Here is a 17,797-nt window from a genome sequence, read left to right as displayed (position 1 = left end):
CAAATAGTATGAGAATTTTAGCAATTCTGAAACAGAGAGATGGAAAAATTAAAATAAGGGATATAAAGAATGTAGATAAAAATATCTTGTCATGTTTAAGAAGAGGATAAATGGTAAGAAGGAAAAATGGTTAATAGTAAATATTCACACCCTGAATTCAAATGCAATTTCGTTTTACGCAAGTCTTGGATCATATATTAATGGTAACCCAAAGACGGAACAAATGATAATACTATTTTTTTTTGTCTAGTTCATTTATTTATGGCTCAATCGCGTGTAACGCTTAACGAAGCCGAAATTCATTCAAATGATAATACTAGGAGGACACAGAACAGGAAGAAATGGATAGATTAGGAAAGTTTATTGGACATAAGAAGACAAACGAAAACGGAGAATCTATGTTATTATTCCTAAAAATATCTAAAATAAATGTAATTTCAATGAGATACGACAAATCTGTACTGGTTACCTGGACAAACACACGGTACAGTTCCCAGATAGATCATGTTGTTAGCGCACACTATAAGTTAAAATCAAGTATGTTAGAGCAAAATGGACAACGATACAAACAGACCATAATATATGCTAGTAATAGGAATAGCTTCAATGCAATCAGAAAAAAACAATAGGGAACATAAAACAACAAAATGCATTTTGTCAAACAACCTATAATATCTGACCACAAGGGAGCATTCCAGGAGGAACTCAAACAATACGACCCAGTCAAAACAAAAGAATGCACTGTAACAGAAGCCTATTAAAATTAACAGAAAAGGTTGAAGGTTGTGCAAAAAAAGATATTAGTCGAATCAATGACACCAATGGCACAAGGAAGAAAGAAAGCTATGCAATCAATGATAAAAGTTAGGAAAAAGATGAGATTTGCCAAAAGAAAAGAAATAGCAACAGAATGACACAGGAAAAAGCATGCAGAAGACAAGAGTATTTGGTTAAACTAAAGGAACATCAGAAAAAGAGAATTACAGTTAACTGAAGAACAACAGTTAGTAATAGAAAAGGACAGAGAAGAATTAACGGAAGCGCCAACAACATCATAAATGGCATCTGGACAAAGCGTGTACGAGCACCTTGAAACGATAACATGGCAAAAAAAAGAAATAAAGTCCAATTGGCTTCTTTAGTGGTGTTGAGATAATTCCATATTCACAATCTACATGCCAAACTGAGCCGAAATCCAAATTTTCATGAACTTTGGTGCCCGGGAACCTATTTAAAAATCGATTTAAAGTTTGTATGGGAGCGATTTGTCGAATCACCCCTCGTCGCATTTCGTACTGGGCGGAGCTGTCAAGCAATTGCCCAGCTGTCAAAAGGTGATTTCAAAAAATCTTTTTGTAATTGAATTTAGGTATCAAAATAAAGTTTTAAAAATCTGAAAAAAAATCATACTGGCTTAAAAAAAGGTGCTCTTTCGAATAAAATCAAAAAATCAATATATTATTCTTAATTTAAAAACCCAATTGGCTTTTTTAACGATGTTGAGATAATTCCATATTCTGAATCTGCACGTCAAACTGAGCCGAAATCCAAATTTTCATGAATTTTGGAGCCCGGGAACCTATTTAAAAACCAATTTGAAGTTTGTATGGGAGCGATTTGTCGAATCACCCCTCGTCGGATTTTGTATTGAGCGGAGCTGTCAAGCAGTTGACCAACTGTCGAAAGGTGATTTGAATAAATCTTTTCGAAATTGATTTTAGGTATCAACACAAAGTTCTAAAAATCTGAAAAAAATCATAGAGGCTTAGAAAAAGGTGCTCTTTCGTTTAAAAATATAAAATCATTGATTTTTTCTAAATTTAAAAACCCAATTGGGAATTGCATATTTTATTAACTGAAAGAGCACTTTTCTCTAGATGATGCCACATGTTATGCCTATGCTACGAATTGTTACAAAGGTAGTGATCCAAACTTCAAAAACGACATGTGTAGAAACATGTTTGGTTTATTTTGCGCCCAAAAACAGGACAAATTTCCACCATTAGGACGCAATCAGTGAAGCACAATTATGGGTCACTCAAGAAGCAATCATTTCATAATATGAATCGATTTTCGTATAAAAATAATATTTTCATTTTTTTATATTCTTATCATTTAAACTTCTTTTTATTATTTTATATAAAAATCTGCTTGTGAAATTCACTTTAGGTGGTGAAAATTACCTGAAAGTTGGTAAATAATGAAAACCACAATAATGGGTCGAAATTGGCTGTGTAGGCTCGGTGTACCAGTTATGGCTATAGTACCTCAAATTCGCCATAGTTGATTTTCAACCTTTAACGATGCAAATCAACAAGAAAAAAATTGTGAACGAAAGATCACGTTCATAAAAGATGATAGCACTCATTCAAATTCCCATTTTGCTCAAATTAAGATAGACATGATTCATTTTCGTTAACATTTTGGCTTCCTTGCACCCTATTTCGCCATAGTGTACCAGTTATGGCAAATCCCATAAGGAATTCATGTAAATAGTGCGAAGTGGAACCAAAATTTTAAAATATGTCCATAACTAGTACAGGGTTCCAATCATTGGCACACGCCGTAGGGTAAATATAATTTGGACATGTACAGGGGATAGACAAAATGATCGGGACTGGCAAAATTTTCACTTTTCAAAAAATGTCCAATTAGCTGTAACTTTTCAAAAAATGCATCAAATATTTTCAATTTTTTACTGTAAGTTGATCAACTAGTTGCGTATCAGTGGACAAAATTTTGAAAAGATTGGGCTATTCTGCATGAAGTTATAAGCATTTTAGAAAAAGGTAGAATTATCCGATAGCCAACTTTGAGCTGTTATATCTCCGGATTCAATAAACCGAATACAATGAAATTTTGTCCATTTATAACTTATATAATGAGCTTTGAAAAACGTTTGACTCAACTTTAAATTATTAACAATAGAAAAAGTTCTAGCAATTTCATTAATTTTATGATTTTTTAGTAAATTGGTCTATTTTTAATATGCATCCCATTACTTTTTCAATGAATTGCCGCCTATGTTGTTACTTTCCTTTAAAACATATCTGTATTCAAGATAATCAGAGGGAATTTAAATGAACTATAATAGGCATTTTGAATTTTGAAACGATGTTGAAATTTAAGAAAATTTGGGGTTTTATTATAAAAATAATCTAATCGTTATAATTTTCGTCCGTGTTAAGAATTTTAAGTTATGTCAAAAGTTTTTCAAAAATCATTATATAAGTCATAAATGGTCAAAATTTCATTGCATTCGGTTCATTGAATCCGTAGATATAACAGCTCAAAGTTGGCTATCGGATAATTAAACATTTTCTTTAGAATTTTTATAATTTCGTGCAGAATAGTTCGATCTTTTCCAAATGTTGTCCACTGATACACAAATAGTTAGTCAACTTACAGTAAAAATTTGAGAATATTCGATGCATTTTTCGAAAAGTTACAGCTATTTGAAATTTTTCTTAGAAGGGGAAATTTTGCTTGTCCCGATCATTTTGTCTATCCCCTGTATGTAATTTGGACATGCACGGCGATATATGGCTTGTTCCGGATGGCTAATTAAAGTAGATACTTCTCAATATCGATTATTGGATCAAACAGACCCTATTCTAATGACTTATGTTGAAAATACGCTTAACAATTAAGAATTTACATCAAAATTATCGAAAATGTAAATTATTTCACTAAAACCCCTCAAATGCACAGGTATGCGAGACGACATACACTTCGCCGTCACATACAATATTCGACTCAAAATCGTTGAATTAATAATTGTAAGAAATTTAAATGCCTGATTGCAATGAAAAATGTTCAATAAAGAAACATTAGGCAGCCAATCTCTTAACATTCATCGAGAACGCTTAAAATAGGTGGTGTCCAAATTACATTACAAGTTTTCTACTGTAAATATATTTTGAACATCTGACGAACTACAAGGAGATGCTGTGCGATTGCATACTTGGAGGCGTATTCTGTGGGTCTGGCGATATTTCCTCGATTTTAACAAAAACTGTAATAGTTATCAAAATAGATGCCAGTTAAGCGAAGAAATTTGATTATTTGCAAGCAAATACTTGTTAATTTATGCTACTTCCATGATGTAGCAGTATTCATGGCTAAACATTGAGATAATTGCCCTGTCCAAATTATATATAGGGGGATTAGGGGCATAATGGACACCCGGGGCGAAATGGACACCCCTGTTTTTGCCGAAACCGTTGACTTTTATGTAAAACTTTTAATGCATAAGTGTAAAGGAACAAGTCATTGTTCTATTTATCAAAAGTACCATTCATATTCCTTCAGAATAACCAAAATATCGTTGAAATTTAAGTAGGTTTTTCATATGGTGGATTTCTTATAATTTCGAAGCAGCAGCAAATAAGGTATTACGAGGGTTGGAGTGTGTCCACCATTAAAACAAATGAAACGTTAGCTTATCTACATGTATACGCAGATTTAGCAATGGATGAAGTATTATATTTTTGATTAGAACTTACTCAAAATAGCAATTTTAATGTTGTAGTCGATTCGGGGCGAAATGAACACTGGCAATTATGAATGGATGTACGCGCGTTGCATAATGTTAGGCGTTTTAGAGAGTTTAGAAAAAATCAATCCGATTATTTTAGCCTAAAATTTATTTAATTAACTTTGATGTTATGTAAACTCGTCTAAGATGGAGTATTGTATCTGTGATATTGATCTCCGTAGGCAAATTACTTAACTGTTCGATATTATAAAAGATACAGCATAAAATATGCTGGGGTGTCCATTATGCCCCGATGGGTGTCCATTTCGCCCCGTACCTTTCCTGCCAGCCCCAAAAAACACACGGTTTACAATTCATTATTTCCTCACAATAATGACATTCTACGTGCTGTAAATGATTGAAATACGTAGGAAATAAGTTAAAGTTGAAAGCCAACTAATAAACTGTTAAGTTTTTGTCTGTTATACAGGCCTAACATACTCATTTGCTTAGGGTGTCCATTATGCCCCTAATCCCCCTACCTGATGGTGTCCAAAACATATATTCGGTGTCCAAAATTCAATTCTAACAGGCGATTGGAAGTTGTGATTTTCTCAGCTTAAAATGCTTTCGTTAAGGTTTTTGTCACCAGGAACGTAAAGTACAGTCATATTATAAGCCTATTAGTAACTTTGCGAAATAATCAATTACTTTCTAAGGAAGCTAAGGGATAATGTTTCCAACGTTGTCTTCAGCCTGTCCAAAATACATAAATTACCCTAATAAATAATAAAAGTGGGTTTGGCTCAGGTTTTATATTTTTCCTGTAAAGTATGTAAACAAATCTATCATTTGACATATCGACGAGATTGGTCGGTCTTCTTCTTGTTTTTGTAGAAGTAGTTTTCCTTAGGTAGTGCGATAACTGGTACAAGCACCCTAACAATTATGGGTCAATATGTTTCCTTTTATGGATCACTCAAAAGAAACCGACGACTGTCTATTTTTTCAATGAATTATCACTTATTCTCGGTAGATTTACTAAAGTAGAATCTTAAGTAACATCTAAAATCTAAACTAAATCTAAAGAATGGTCTCAAATCTCTTAACGAAGCGTGTTTTTGACGTAGGACTACGTCTTTATTTTCTATACCGGGGTACACTTTGCAAAAACCAAAAATCGACCGCGTCACGAAATTATGAAAGATTTCAAACGTTAATAACTCAAAAAGTAAACGATGGATTTTTCGGATTATAGCTCAAATCGATGGGAAAACTGCACAACAATTTTCTACAATACTTGAAAGTTACTATTTTCAATCATAAACTACTGAAAAATTGAAAATTGTTGACCCATCTTTTCACTGACCAATCACGTGCAAGCAGAATTTTGGATTTTTCCTTGCGGTATAAAAGCATTCTGCTTCTTCCCATCTTCCATCAGTCTTCTTCGATGCCTCGACGAGAGCGCATCAGCGGAGCGCCCGTGGAGTATAAATTAAAATCTTCTTCTTGCTTTCGCTCAGTGTTCTTCCGTGCGTCGTCGAGTGCGGAGGGTCGGCGAGAGCGCTTTTGCGTTTCGCTTACCCATTCTTCACCAGACTGTCAAGCGTGGCAGACGGACGGATGCTGCCAACCGAGCAGTAGCGGCGGAGGTGAAATCAAATTTTCATCATCGTAGCGTGCGTCATTTGCACTTCCAGCATCGGAACCAGCACCATCGTCGAAGCAAGTGATCTCCAAGATTTAAATCAGATTTGATTTTGCGAAATCAAATTTAAACAGTCCTTTTCGAATTTTCCTAGAAAGTGCCGACATTTCAAAACCAACTTGTACGAAGGCGTCGTGTGGAAATTAAATCGCGCTTTCTCGCATCTATCATAGATTTAATATAGAATCTGCCAAATAATTAAAATAAATTAAATTATATAAAGAGCATTACAAATCATCAATTTTCTTCAACTCAAAGAACATTTAGGATTGAAGAATGAAAATCGTTGACCGGTGTTCCCATATTTCAATATAATTTTCCATAGCAATAATTTGATTAATTTACACTGATTTGGCCAATAAGCCTTCAAGAAAATCGTATGGAACATAGATTTTCAAAGATAATTTATAGGTAATGAGCAGTCTACTTATTAGCAATAGTTTAATAATGTTTATTATTAAATAACTATCAACTTGTGCTACATCCCTTTGATTGCAGGTAAATCTGCATGGCATCACTGATTTTTACCCCTCTCTCGTCTAGCCAATCACGTGCGAGAGGGGAATCCAAATTTTTGCGGCGTATATAAGCTAACTGCTTCTTCTCATCTTCCATCAGTCTTCTTCGATGCCTCGACGAGAACGCATCAGCGGAGCGCTCGTGGAGTATAAATTAAAATCTTCTTCTCATTTTCGCTCAGTATTCTTCCGAGCGTCATCGAGTGCGGTGGGGTCGGCGAGAGCGCTTTTGCGTTTCGCTTGCCCATTCTTCACCACACTGTCTAGCGCGGAAGATGGTCGGTCGGGCGGGCGGACGGACGCATCGCTCAAACCGAGCAGTAGCGGCGGCGGTGGAATTTTCATCATCGCGCGTCATTTGCACTTCCACCATCGTTGAAGCAAGTGATCTCCAAGATTTCAAGCAGATTTGATTTTGTGAAATCAAATTTAAACAGTCCTTCTAAGGGCTAGAAATCCAATTTTCCACAAGAGTTAATACCGAATTTTCCTAGCAAGTGCCGATATTTTGAAACAACCTACTGCAAAAGCGCCGCTGGGCGCGGTAGACTCACCGCCGGCAACCGAACAGATAGCGGTGGTTCATTCGCATTTTCTCAGTGCGGTAGCGGATGGGTAAGACAGAAACTGGGAATAATTATTTACTTCATCGGAGCTAACCCGGTCCCGCGTGAATTGAAATGTTCACATCGGATTCAGCACCATCGTCGAACAAATCTCTTCTGCAAGGTGATCACATTTTGATTTCGCGAAATTAAATTTAAACAGCCCTTGTGAGGGCTACAATTCTGAATTTTCTGCAACAGTTATTACCGAATTCTCCTAGAAAGTAAGTGTCGGCATTTCGAAACCAACTACTACGAAGTCGCCGTGCGGAAATTAATGATTAACTCTTGAGTGAATTCTCTATCGGTAGTTCTGAAAAGGACTGAATGGTTAATTGGTAGAGAACTTGGCATCAGTCTTGGAAAATTGATGGCCATGGCTTTCCTCTCGCCGATCGGTTTCTAACTACTTCTTCTTATTCTTCTGCCTTTTCACCAACCAACGTGCCCTTCTCGCCGAACGTGGTTCTTCAGGCCCTTCTTGAAGAACCGTGCCAGTATCGCGTTTATAGTTTGCGGTGTACTTCTTGATGCTCTGTAGGGACGCCTCGTAGAGCTCATTCAGGATCTCAATTGCAGCAACAACAATATCGTTTACCGGGGAATGGCCTCCGATTGCCCCAGTCTTTGGAGGCCCACGGTCCCTTGGACTTATCATGGACATCAACTGGGAATAATTATTTATTTCATCAGAGCTAACCCGGTCCCGCGTGAATTTAAATTTTGACATCGGGGACAGCACCATCGTCGAACAAATCCCTTCTGAAAGTTGACCAGATTTCGGTTTCGTGAAATCCAATTTAAACAGTTACCGAATTCTCCTAGAAAGGGAAAACACGTAAATTCTCGATTTTAAAACCTACTAGTACGAAGGCGTCGTGCAGAAATTAATGATTAACTCTTGTGAGAAATCTCTATCGGTAGTCCTGCAAAGGACTGAATGGTAAATTGGTAGAGGACTTGGCAGCAGTCTTGCGAAATTTACGGCCACGGCAAAATTGTTTGATATGCTTATGGAATGCGTAAGGAACATGAAAGAGTAATTTGTAGCGACGAACCTCCGTCGTAAGGAACTTATATAGTTCTAGGATATAATATCCCTTCTACAAGAATCTTCACACTATTGAATCCTAATCATCGTGGTCCTACGTCACCCTTTCGTACAACCCATAGGGTTATACCCTTGTAGTTTTACGATTTACACTCATTGCACAATTATGGGTCACACACAATTATTAGTCACTTTCCACTTTAACAGATAAATACTAATTAATTGCAAGCTTTTGTTAGCCATTATCATTTTTCGTTGATGAGTTGATTTGTTTTGTGTCACTATACGTATCGCACACGGGCTTATACGTCAAAACATACATATTTTCAGTAATTTTTTGTTCGGCATAAAACCATCTGTCAAAGTAACGCTTCGATTGTGAACATCAGAAAGTACGTGCGCTGCTTTCGTAAGCTCTGTAAAGGCGAGCTTTAGTGATTTTCAAGTGCGAAATGGTATCGTCACCAGAACAAAGGTATAATTTACGTTCTAAAAGTAGACATTCATGTGACTGCAGCTAATTAAAGCTTATTTCAGGCAAAATTTAAATGACTCATTGTTGTGACAAGGAACACCGAAAATCACACAATTATGGGTCACTTTTTGTGCAGCATAATATTATCAGTTCTGCGTACATGGGCATTGCATACTTTTAGGCGTTTATCAGTGGTTGTGTTGGAGATTTTGTCCCAATTTTGAAAAATTGATAACAAATCGTGAAAACACGCTTCGTTAAGAGGTTTGAGACCAGTTTTAGATTCTACTATAGTTGATCTATCAAGAATAAGTGACCATTCATTAAAAAAAATAGACAAAACATTATTGTTCAGCTGATTCTTCTTGAGTGACCCATTATAGGTAACAAATTGATCCATAATTGTTACACAGCCAATTTTGACCCATAATTGTGGTTTTCATTATTCACCAACATTTCAGTAATTTTCACAGCCTAAAGTGAATTTTACAAGCAGATTTTTATATAAAACAATAAAAAGGAGTTTCAATGAAGAAAATATCAAATAAAAATAATGAAAGTGTTATTTTTATATGAAAAACGATTCATATTATGAAATGATTGTTCCTTGAGTGACCCATAATTGTGCAATGAGTGTAGAATCAATATTTCAAAATAAAGACAAAATCTCCACACACCACGGATAAACGCCTAAAAATATGCAATTCCCATGTACGTAGAACACTCAATTTCATGCTGCACAAAAAGTGACCCACAATTGTGTGATTTTCGGTGTTCCTTGACACAATAATGAGTCACTTTAATTTTACCTGAAATTAGCTTTAATTAGCTGCAATCACATGAATTTCCACATTAGGAACATAAATTACAACTTTGTTCTGGTGGCGATACCATTTCGCACTTCAAAATCACTAAAGCTCGCTTATGCAGAACTTACGAAAGCAACGTACGCACTTTCCGATATTCACAATCGAAGCGTTACTTTGACAGATGGTTTTGTGCCGAATAAAAAAAAATATTGAAAATATGTATGTTTTGACGTATAGGCCTGTGTGCGATACGTATAGTGACACAAAACAAATTAACTTATGTACGAAAAATGATAATGGCTAACAAAAGCTGCCTATTTATTAGTATTTATCTACTAAAGTGGAAAGTGAATAATAATTGTGTGTGACCCGTAATCACGCTTCGATTGTGAACATCAGAAAGTGCGTCCGCTGCTTTCGTAAGCTCTGTAAAGGCAAGCTTTAGTGATTTTCAAGTGCGAAATGGTATCGTCACCAGAACAAAGATATAATTTACGTTCTAAATGTAGAAATTCATGTGACTGCAGCTAATTAAAGCTTATTTCAGGCAAAATTTAAATGACTCATTATTGTGACAAGGAATACCGAAAATCACACAATTATGGGTCACTTTTTGTGCAGCATAATATTTACAGTTCTGTTACATGGGCATTGCATACTTTTAGGCGTTTATCAGTGGTTGTGTTGGAGATTTCGTCCCAATTTTGAAAAATTGATTCCAAATCGTGAAAACACGCTTCGTTAAGAGGTTTGAGACCAGTTTTATATTATATGGGTAGTACGGAGATCGCAAGAAATTTCTTGGCCTATCTCGATGCGTGGAAAATTCAGGCAAGGAATCGCTCAAGAAATGAGAAAGCGTCGCTTTATTCCGGATCCTAGTACGGAGCTGAAACGAAACGTCAAATCGAATGGGACTTGCTGTGTTAAATTTCTTGACCATTCCGGTCACGGAAAAATAATGCACTGAACGAAAATTACTTGAGCTATTCCGTTTGAAGTGCATACCTCGCAATACTAGGGTAATTTTCCAATTGTTGCACGGCTAAAAATTCGCCAATTGTTGCACACCTCATAAGAATAACATGGAGTGTGCAACAATAGGCGAGTTTTTAGCCGTGCAATAATTGGAAAATTACCCTATAGTTGATCTGTCTAGAATAAGTGACCATTCATTGAAAAAATAGACAAAACATTATTGTTCAGCCGATTCCTCTTGAGTGACCCATAATAGGCAACAAATTGACCCATAATTGTTACACAGCCAATTTTGACCCATAATTGTGGTTTTCATTACTCATCAACATTTCATTAATTTTCACCACCTAAAGTGAATTTTACAAGCAGATTTTTATATAAAACAATAAAAAGGAGTTTCAATGAAGAGAATATAAAATAAAAATAATGAAAGTGTTATTTTTGTATGAAAAACAATTGATATTATGAAATGATTGTTCCTTGAGTGGCCCATAATTGTGCAATGAGTGTAACACGAACTGAAGTAAAAATTTGTCGAGCAGTGTAATCAGTGTTTTCATAAATTGACAAGATTAATTCGTCGCCAACCCGTACACGAATGGCTACAACCTTTCTAGGAATACCACGGATAATTCAAACGGGTTCGAATCAAAGCACATTAATGAATTCTATATGTTTTGTTCCATGTGACATCGAACATCGAACTAAACCATTTTCGAATGGAAAAAGCCTGAGGAACCATATTGTTATGAGAATCGTGTACGACGTGGAAAGTCTCGGATCACTAGACAGGGCAAGTTTATAACGGTTCTTAGCAAAAGAGAAAGAACGCGTACTGCCCCGGATATTCCCGAAGAGTTAAATGCACTGAGAAGCTCTCGTCTTTCCGTTCCAACGATATGTCGGCTGCTTCTCGAGGTAGGATTGTAGGGCCGTAATGCTGCCAAGAAACCACTACTCCGCGAAGCAAATAAAATAAACAGGCTTCAATGAGCAAAAGATCACGAGCATTGGAACATGAACCAGTTTTAAACGATCAATCCAAATTTGACCTATTCAGCAATAAAAGGAGAGTTTTCGTTCGACGTCTCCCTAGTGAGCGAATGAACCAGGGGTGTGTCGTGCCAACCATCAAACACGGAAGAGAATCGATGCTTGTTTCCGGTTCGTCTGTGAGATCAGGTGTTGAAGATTTGATCCGTGTAGAAGGCATATCAACGACCATTTGAACAGCTTTGTCAAAGACTTGAACTTTATATCTTAGCAGAATCGCGAGACAGAGCTACCACAGTGCCAGTTTAGCTCTGACTGAGAACGGTCGTCTCTTTCTCGAGCTCGCGCGTTTAGGTAATAAAAATTACCTTGGTGGTGTTTTCTGAGAAGTTTCCCACGGAGTGGCAGCAGACCACGTGTGGTTGGTGACCGCGAGTGCCCGCAGAGTGCGGAAAAGGCATTTCTCCCGGGTTTTTTCTTCCACCGCTTTTTCATTCCGCATACCCAAGTGGGAAGGCCAAAAAGTGCCCCACGGTGCCAGTGGAAAAGTGACAACCGAAGAAGAAAGAAAGTGAAAAAACCTCTCTAAAACAAGGTTAGCGTGGGTGCTCGGCAACGGGGCTCACTGTGAAGAAAAATCTTCCGGACGATCCGGAAGATTATTAGCGCTACGTGAAGGGGCAAACCCCATTAAGTGATCTAGTGTTCCCAGTGGTTGTTTTTGGCCATTTTTGGGCCCCAGAAAGGGACCCCAGCCCCCAGGGACAGACCCCCCCCCCTACCACTACTCCCTTGAGCCGCCAAGACAACAGAAAAGAAGTCACCGACCAGTAAAACACGACGGATAGCGACAATTCGATCGGCACTGTGGCCTCGTCCGCAGCCGGTTCGAAACGATCACACCCACTCTCTTCCTCAAGCGCGGAATACAGCTCGAACTCTAGCGAGAACACCCGGCCCACTCGGAACCGAAAAAAGGTTCCACGTGAAACTGAGTCAAAAAATGACGACGGGTTAAAGACCCCGCTCACGTCGCTCAACAACACCTACAAAACAACACCATGATTTCCTCCCCCCCCTCCCTCTCCTCCCCTTCACTCCCTCCGAAATCCCTGCCAAAAACCCAAAACAAAGACCAGTTGGGCGACCAACAACCAGTCCCATGAACACCAGCAACAATGACAACCCTGAAACCCCAAGCTCACCAACGACGGTCCCAACAAAGACCGATACACTGCAGAATAACCTCCCAGCACCGAAGAAGCTGAAAATCAGCCCCGCACACCCACCTCCCCCCCCACCCCCGGCGGAATCCTCCGCGGTGCAGGCTCCCCCCGGAGCGCTACTGCAACGACATTACTTCCCCCTACCCTATACAACCAACCGGACTCAAGCCACTCTCCGCACAGGAGCAATCAAACGCCGCTGCCTACGACAGAATGGTCACTATCCGTGACCAAACGGCAGGCCCACCCACAGCCGGCCCCTCGGGGCGGAATCACAATACAGCCTCTACACTAGACCCGGATCCAACTCAGGATCCTTCTGGGCACCTCGGACCAGCAGTTCCGAGCGGTAAGCCCCACCCCAAGCTACGCCCCCGCCAGCCAGACACTCCCAGCGAAAGCCTGATCTTGATCGGGTCTAACCAGCCCCGCCACCACCCTCCCCCCCCGGCGGAATCCTCCGCGGTGCAGGCTCCCCCCGGAGCGCTACCGAAACGACATTGCTTCCCCCTACCCCATTCAATCAGCCGGACTCAAGCCACTCCCTGCACAGGAGGAATCAAACGCCGCTGCCTACGATAAGATGGTCGCTATCCGTGACCGCATGGCAGAACCACCTACAGCTGGCCCCTCCGGGCAGAATCACCAAACCCCCTCTACACCAGACCCGGATCCAACTCAGGATCCTTCTGGGCGCCTCGGACCAACAGCTCCGAGCGGTAAGACCCACCCCAAGCCACGACACAACCAGCCAGACAACCTCAACGGAAGCCCGGTCTCACTTGGGCACCTCGGAAGTAGCGCCCCGAGTGGTAAGTCCCACTCGACCCAAGACCCCCATCGACCTCCACCCAGCCTCGTCATGCAGTGGAATATAAACGGGTTCTGGAACAACTTTCCTGACTTGGAACTGTTGGTCCACGAGCAACAACCATTAGTTATTGCCCTTCAAGAGATCCACCGGATCGATGAGGGAGCAATGAACAACACACTGGGACGGCATTCCAAACCTCAACTACCTCCATTTACCACTCGGTGGCCATCGGGGTTTCCGCCGAAGTCGCGGCCACCAGGTTGAACATCAACACCGATCTCCCCGTCGTCGGAGTCCGACTTGGCCTGCCGATTGCCGCATCGGTTTTATCACTTTACCTTCCCAACGGAAGAATCCCCGACCTGGGGAGCCAGCTTCAAGAAATCCTCCGGCAAGTTCCGGAACCGATTTTGATCGCCGGCGACGCTAACGGACACCATCAAGCCCAGGGGAGCAGGGTAAACAACCCGCGCGGCAACTGCATCATGCAGGTTGCCAGCAACAGCGATTTACCGATCCTCAACGACGGCTCACCAACTTTTATACGGGACACCACCGAATCGGCGATCGACATTGCCCTCGCCTCCACGAGGATCGCCCCCCGGTTGCGGTGGCACACTGTCGAGACCCCCACGGCAGCGACCATACCCCCATCGTAATTGCCTTGAGCGATAAGAACCCGCCGGAAACAACCCGACGTCCTCGTTGGAAATATGAAAATGCCGACTGGGCGGCATTCCAAGCGGCCGTAGAAGACGAATTTGAAAACGCGAAGCCTTGCTCAATGGAAGAGATTACTTCCGCAATCGTCCAGGCTGCCGGGCAGGCCATCCCAAAGACCAGCCCGAATCCGGGAAAACGAGCCCTCCACTGGTGAGACAGTACCACCAAGGCGGCGGTTAAGCTCCGCCGGAAAAAGCTCCGGGCCTTGAAAAGGGCCAAAGACCGACTCCCGCCGGATCATCCGGGATTAGAGCAAGCCAATGAAGACTATAAAGCCGCTCGTAACTCATGTCGCCAGGAGATTAGAGAAGCTAAGGAGAGGTCATGGAAGGAGTTCCTTGACTCGATCAACGACCAGCAAACGTCTGCCGAGCTTTGGCAGAAGGTCAATTCGCTTCAGGGAAAACGCCGAACCAAAGGAAGCTGCCTGAACGTGAACGGGTCGCCCACCAGGGACCCACAGGAAATCTCTGAGGCTCTGGCGGAATATTTCCATGGGCTCTCGGCCATTGACAAATACCCTGCTGCCTTCCTCAAAGCACATCCATCCCCGCGGACCGCCGTGTCCAGCTTTGCTGTTCCCCCCGATCGGGACCAGGAGTTTAATCTCCCGTTTAAACCCCACGTGCTAGATTTCGCCCTCAGCAGGGCCAAGGGGAAATCCTCCGGGCCAGATGAGCTCGGTTACCCCATGCTACGAAACCACCACCCCCCCCCCCCCCCCCCAGCTGCAAGTGGAGCCTACTACAGGCCATAAACACCATGAGCCTGGTAGTCCCGATCCCCAAAGGATCTGGACCAGCCAACCAGGTATCCAGTTACCGACCCATCGCACTAACCAGTTGCGCCTCCAAGATAGTGGAGAAGATGGTAAACCGCCGTCTGGTGGAACACCTCGAAACCAACGGCTACCTAGACCACCGGCAGCATGCATTCCGGGCCGGACGCGGCACCGGTTCCTCCCTGGCCGAATCGGGTCAAACGCTGGACGATGCCCTAGAAAACAACGAACATGCCGAGATCATTTCCCTCGACTTGGCCAAGGCCTACAATCGGGCTTGGACCCCTGATGTCCTAGCAAGGTTAGCTCATTGGGGAGTAACAGGAAACCTTCTGCATTTCCTGAAGGACTTCCTCACAGGAAGATCCTTCTAAGTCATTATTGGAAACACCCGAAGCAGCGTTCGAGAGGAAGAAACGGGCGTCCCCCAAGGGTCCGTGATTGCGGTCACCATCTTCCTGGTGGCCATGCATGGTGTTTTTGAGACCATCCCGAGGGGTGTCTACCTGAAGGTGTACGCCGATGACATCACCCTCATCGTGATCGGCGTGCACCCAAAGGCATTACGAAAGAAGGCCCAAGCAGCCACGAATGCCGTTGGGAAGTGGGCCGCCAAGGCCGGCTTCGATATTTCGGCCACCAAATCGGCAAGGCTGCACATCTGTGGCAGCAACCATCAACTGTCCCGGAAGCACATTACCCTTAACAAGGAAGTGATTCCCACAAGGAGAACCTTGAAGACCCTCGGGGTCACCCTTGATCGGCATTTGACCCTACAAGCCCACTTCGAAAACGTGAAAAAGAGCTGCGAAACCCGGTTGAATTTCCTCCGGAGCATTTCCGGCCGGAGAACCAGGAGCAATCGGGCCACCCACCTACGGGTCGCCGACGCCGTGATTTGGAGCCGCCTAACATACGGCATAGAAATTACATGCCGAGCCCGAGATCGTCTTATCAAGGTCTTAGGGCCCATCCATAACCTGGCTATCCGAACGATTTCCGGTCTTCTACCATCGAACCCTGCCGACGCAGCATGCGTCGAGGCCGGTGTCTTGCCTTTCCGGCACAAACTTGTCCAAACAATCTGAAACCGAGCCATAAGCTTCCTTGAGAAGACCCGGAAAATGGGCAAGGCTGCTTCCTGAGGGGGCAAGCAAACCTGGCCCTTCAATCCGTGGCCAACGCCACGCTTCCACCGGTGGCAGGTCTCCACCGGCTCGGGCCGAGAAGCTGGTCGGCCAGGGCACCAGAAATTGACCGAGCAATTAAGAACCGCTTTGCGCGGCAAGCTCAACCCCAGGAACTCCAGGCCTTCTTCCTGGAGAGGATCCGAGGCCGATACAGCGAATATGTGATCCATTATACCGACGGCTCTAAACTGGGCAACCGAGTGGGCATTGGTGTCCACGGTACAAACCCAGAACAACACCACCGTCTCCCGGCGGAGTGCTCGGTTTTTTCGGCCGAAGCAGCAGGCATCTCTCAGGCCATAAAAGCACCAAGGGACTGTGCCGCACTGGTAGTTACTCCAACAGCGCCATCTCTGCCATCGAAAATGCAAAGTCCAAGCACCCCTTCATCCAGGACACTCAGGCGGCCCTTGACGCTGCCGAGCACCGGACGGTGCTAATGTGGGTTCCCGGACACTGCGGCATCCACGGAAACGAGCGTGCCGACGTCCTAGCCGGCATTGGCCGGAACAGCCCCTTCCTCACCCGGAAAATCCCAGCGGACAATGCCAAGAAATGGATCAAAGACACCATCCGACAAGCCTGGTCCAACGAGTGGAGGCGGAACCGGACCCTCTTCCTGCGAAAGGCCAAACCGACCACAGAACCCGGAGAAGATCTTCCTAACCGGCGAGACCAAATCGTCCTGTCCCGATTTAGGACGGGGCACACGAGAGCATCCCACAATATGGCCGCTAGCAACTCCGGCTTCCGCCGGCAATGTGAAAATTGTGACACGCCAAACACGGTAAAGCACTTCTTGTGCGTCTGCCCGGCACTCGGGTTCCTCCGAGAAACCCATCAAATCTACGATATCCCAAGCTCACTCTCCAATGACCAAGTCCGTGAGCGGCAAGTCATCAACTTTTTGAAAGAGGGTGTCCTGTACCACGAGATATAAGAAGTGCCAAACCGCTGGCGGGACCGGTGGGCTCCTCGGACCTCTCGGACTTCCCGGGATCCGAGTGGTAAGGCCCACCCATCAACCAACTCCAACTCCAACTCCAACACTTCAAGGCTACAATGACCGTCAAGATCGGACTCAGCAGCGGAAGGAGTTACAATGACCCTCAAGGTCGGATTCAGCAGCGGAAGGAGTATTGAAGCAAACCAACAACCACATCGACCCTCAAGGTCGGACATTTGTAGCGGCAGGAGAAAGATCAGCGGGCTACTCTCTGCAACCGTCGGGGCGCCGTCCAACCGGAAGCCGGTAGGGGACCGGCATGGACGGGTCGACCTCGGCGTTGTGGGGAGGAACCGCCGACACAGCGAATCCTCCGGTAGTCGGGGCGCCTCCAACCGGAAGCCGGCAGGGGACCGGCATGGATGGACCGACCTCGGCGCCGGATGGACAACGGAATCAGCAGGAACGACGACCAACACTACACCACAACGATCTCCTGG

At 43.1% G+C, this 17,797-nt stretch overlaps 1 protein-coding gene across 1 annotated transcript; it reads left to right on the top strand.

The window, feature by feature from the left end:
- Positions 1-13,056: 13,056 nt before the first annotated feature.
- On the top strand, positions 13,057-17,291 carry LOC134286654 (uncharacterized). The gene is made up of 8 exons (XM_062848307.1): positions 13,057-13,192; positions 13,371-13,916; positions 14,149-14,530; positions 14,594-15,049; positions 15,109-15,462; positions 15,562-16,208; positions 16,277-16,570; positions 16,648-17,291. Exons 1-8 carry the CDS (start codon positions 13,057-13,059, stop codon positions 17,289-17,291), a joined length of 3,459 nt encoding a protein of 1,152 aa, XP_062704291.1.
- The last annotated feature ends 506 nt before the right edge of the window (positions 17,292-17,797 follow it).

Source organism: Aedes albopictus, chromosome 2 (assembly GCF_035046485.1).
Source record: "Aedes albopictus strain Foshan chromosome 2, AalbF5, whole genome shotgun sequence".
In the NCBI taxonomy this organism is placed as follows: Eukaryota; Metazoa; Arthropoda; class Insecta; order Diptera; family Culicidae; genus Aedes; species Aedes albopictus.
This window is presented reverse-complemented; position numbering and strand designations above follow the sequence as displayed.

Bases quoted from the DNA above. Each gene is read 5' to 3' on its own strand.
- LOC134286654 (XM_062848307.1), top strand. From the start codon at position 13,057: ATGGTCACTATCCGTGACCAAACGGCAGGCCCACCCACAGCCGGCCCC. The intron at 15,050-15,108 runs GCCAGATGAGCT...CCCCCCCCCCAG, and splicing joins GCCAAGGGGAAATCCTCCGG to CTGCAAGTGGAGCCTACTAC. The intron at 16,571-16,647 runs GTACAAACCCAG...GGCATCTCTCAG, and splicing joins AGTGGGCATTGGTGTCCACG to GCCATAAAAGCACCAAGGGA.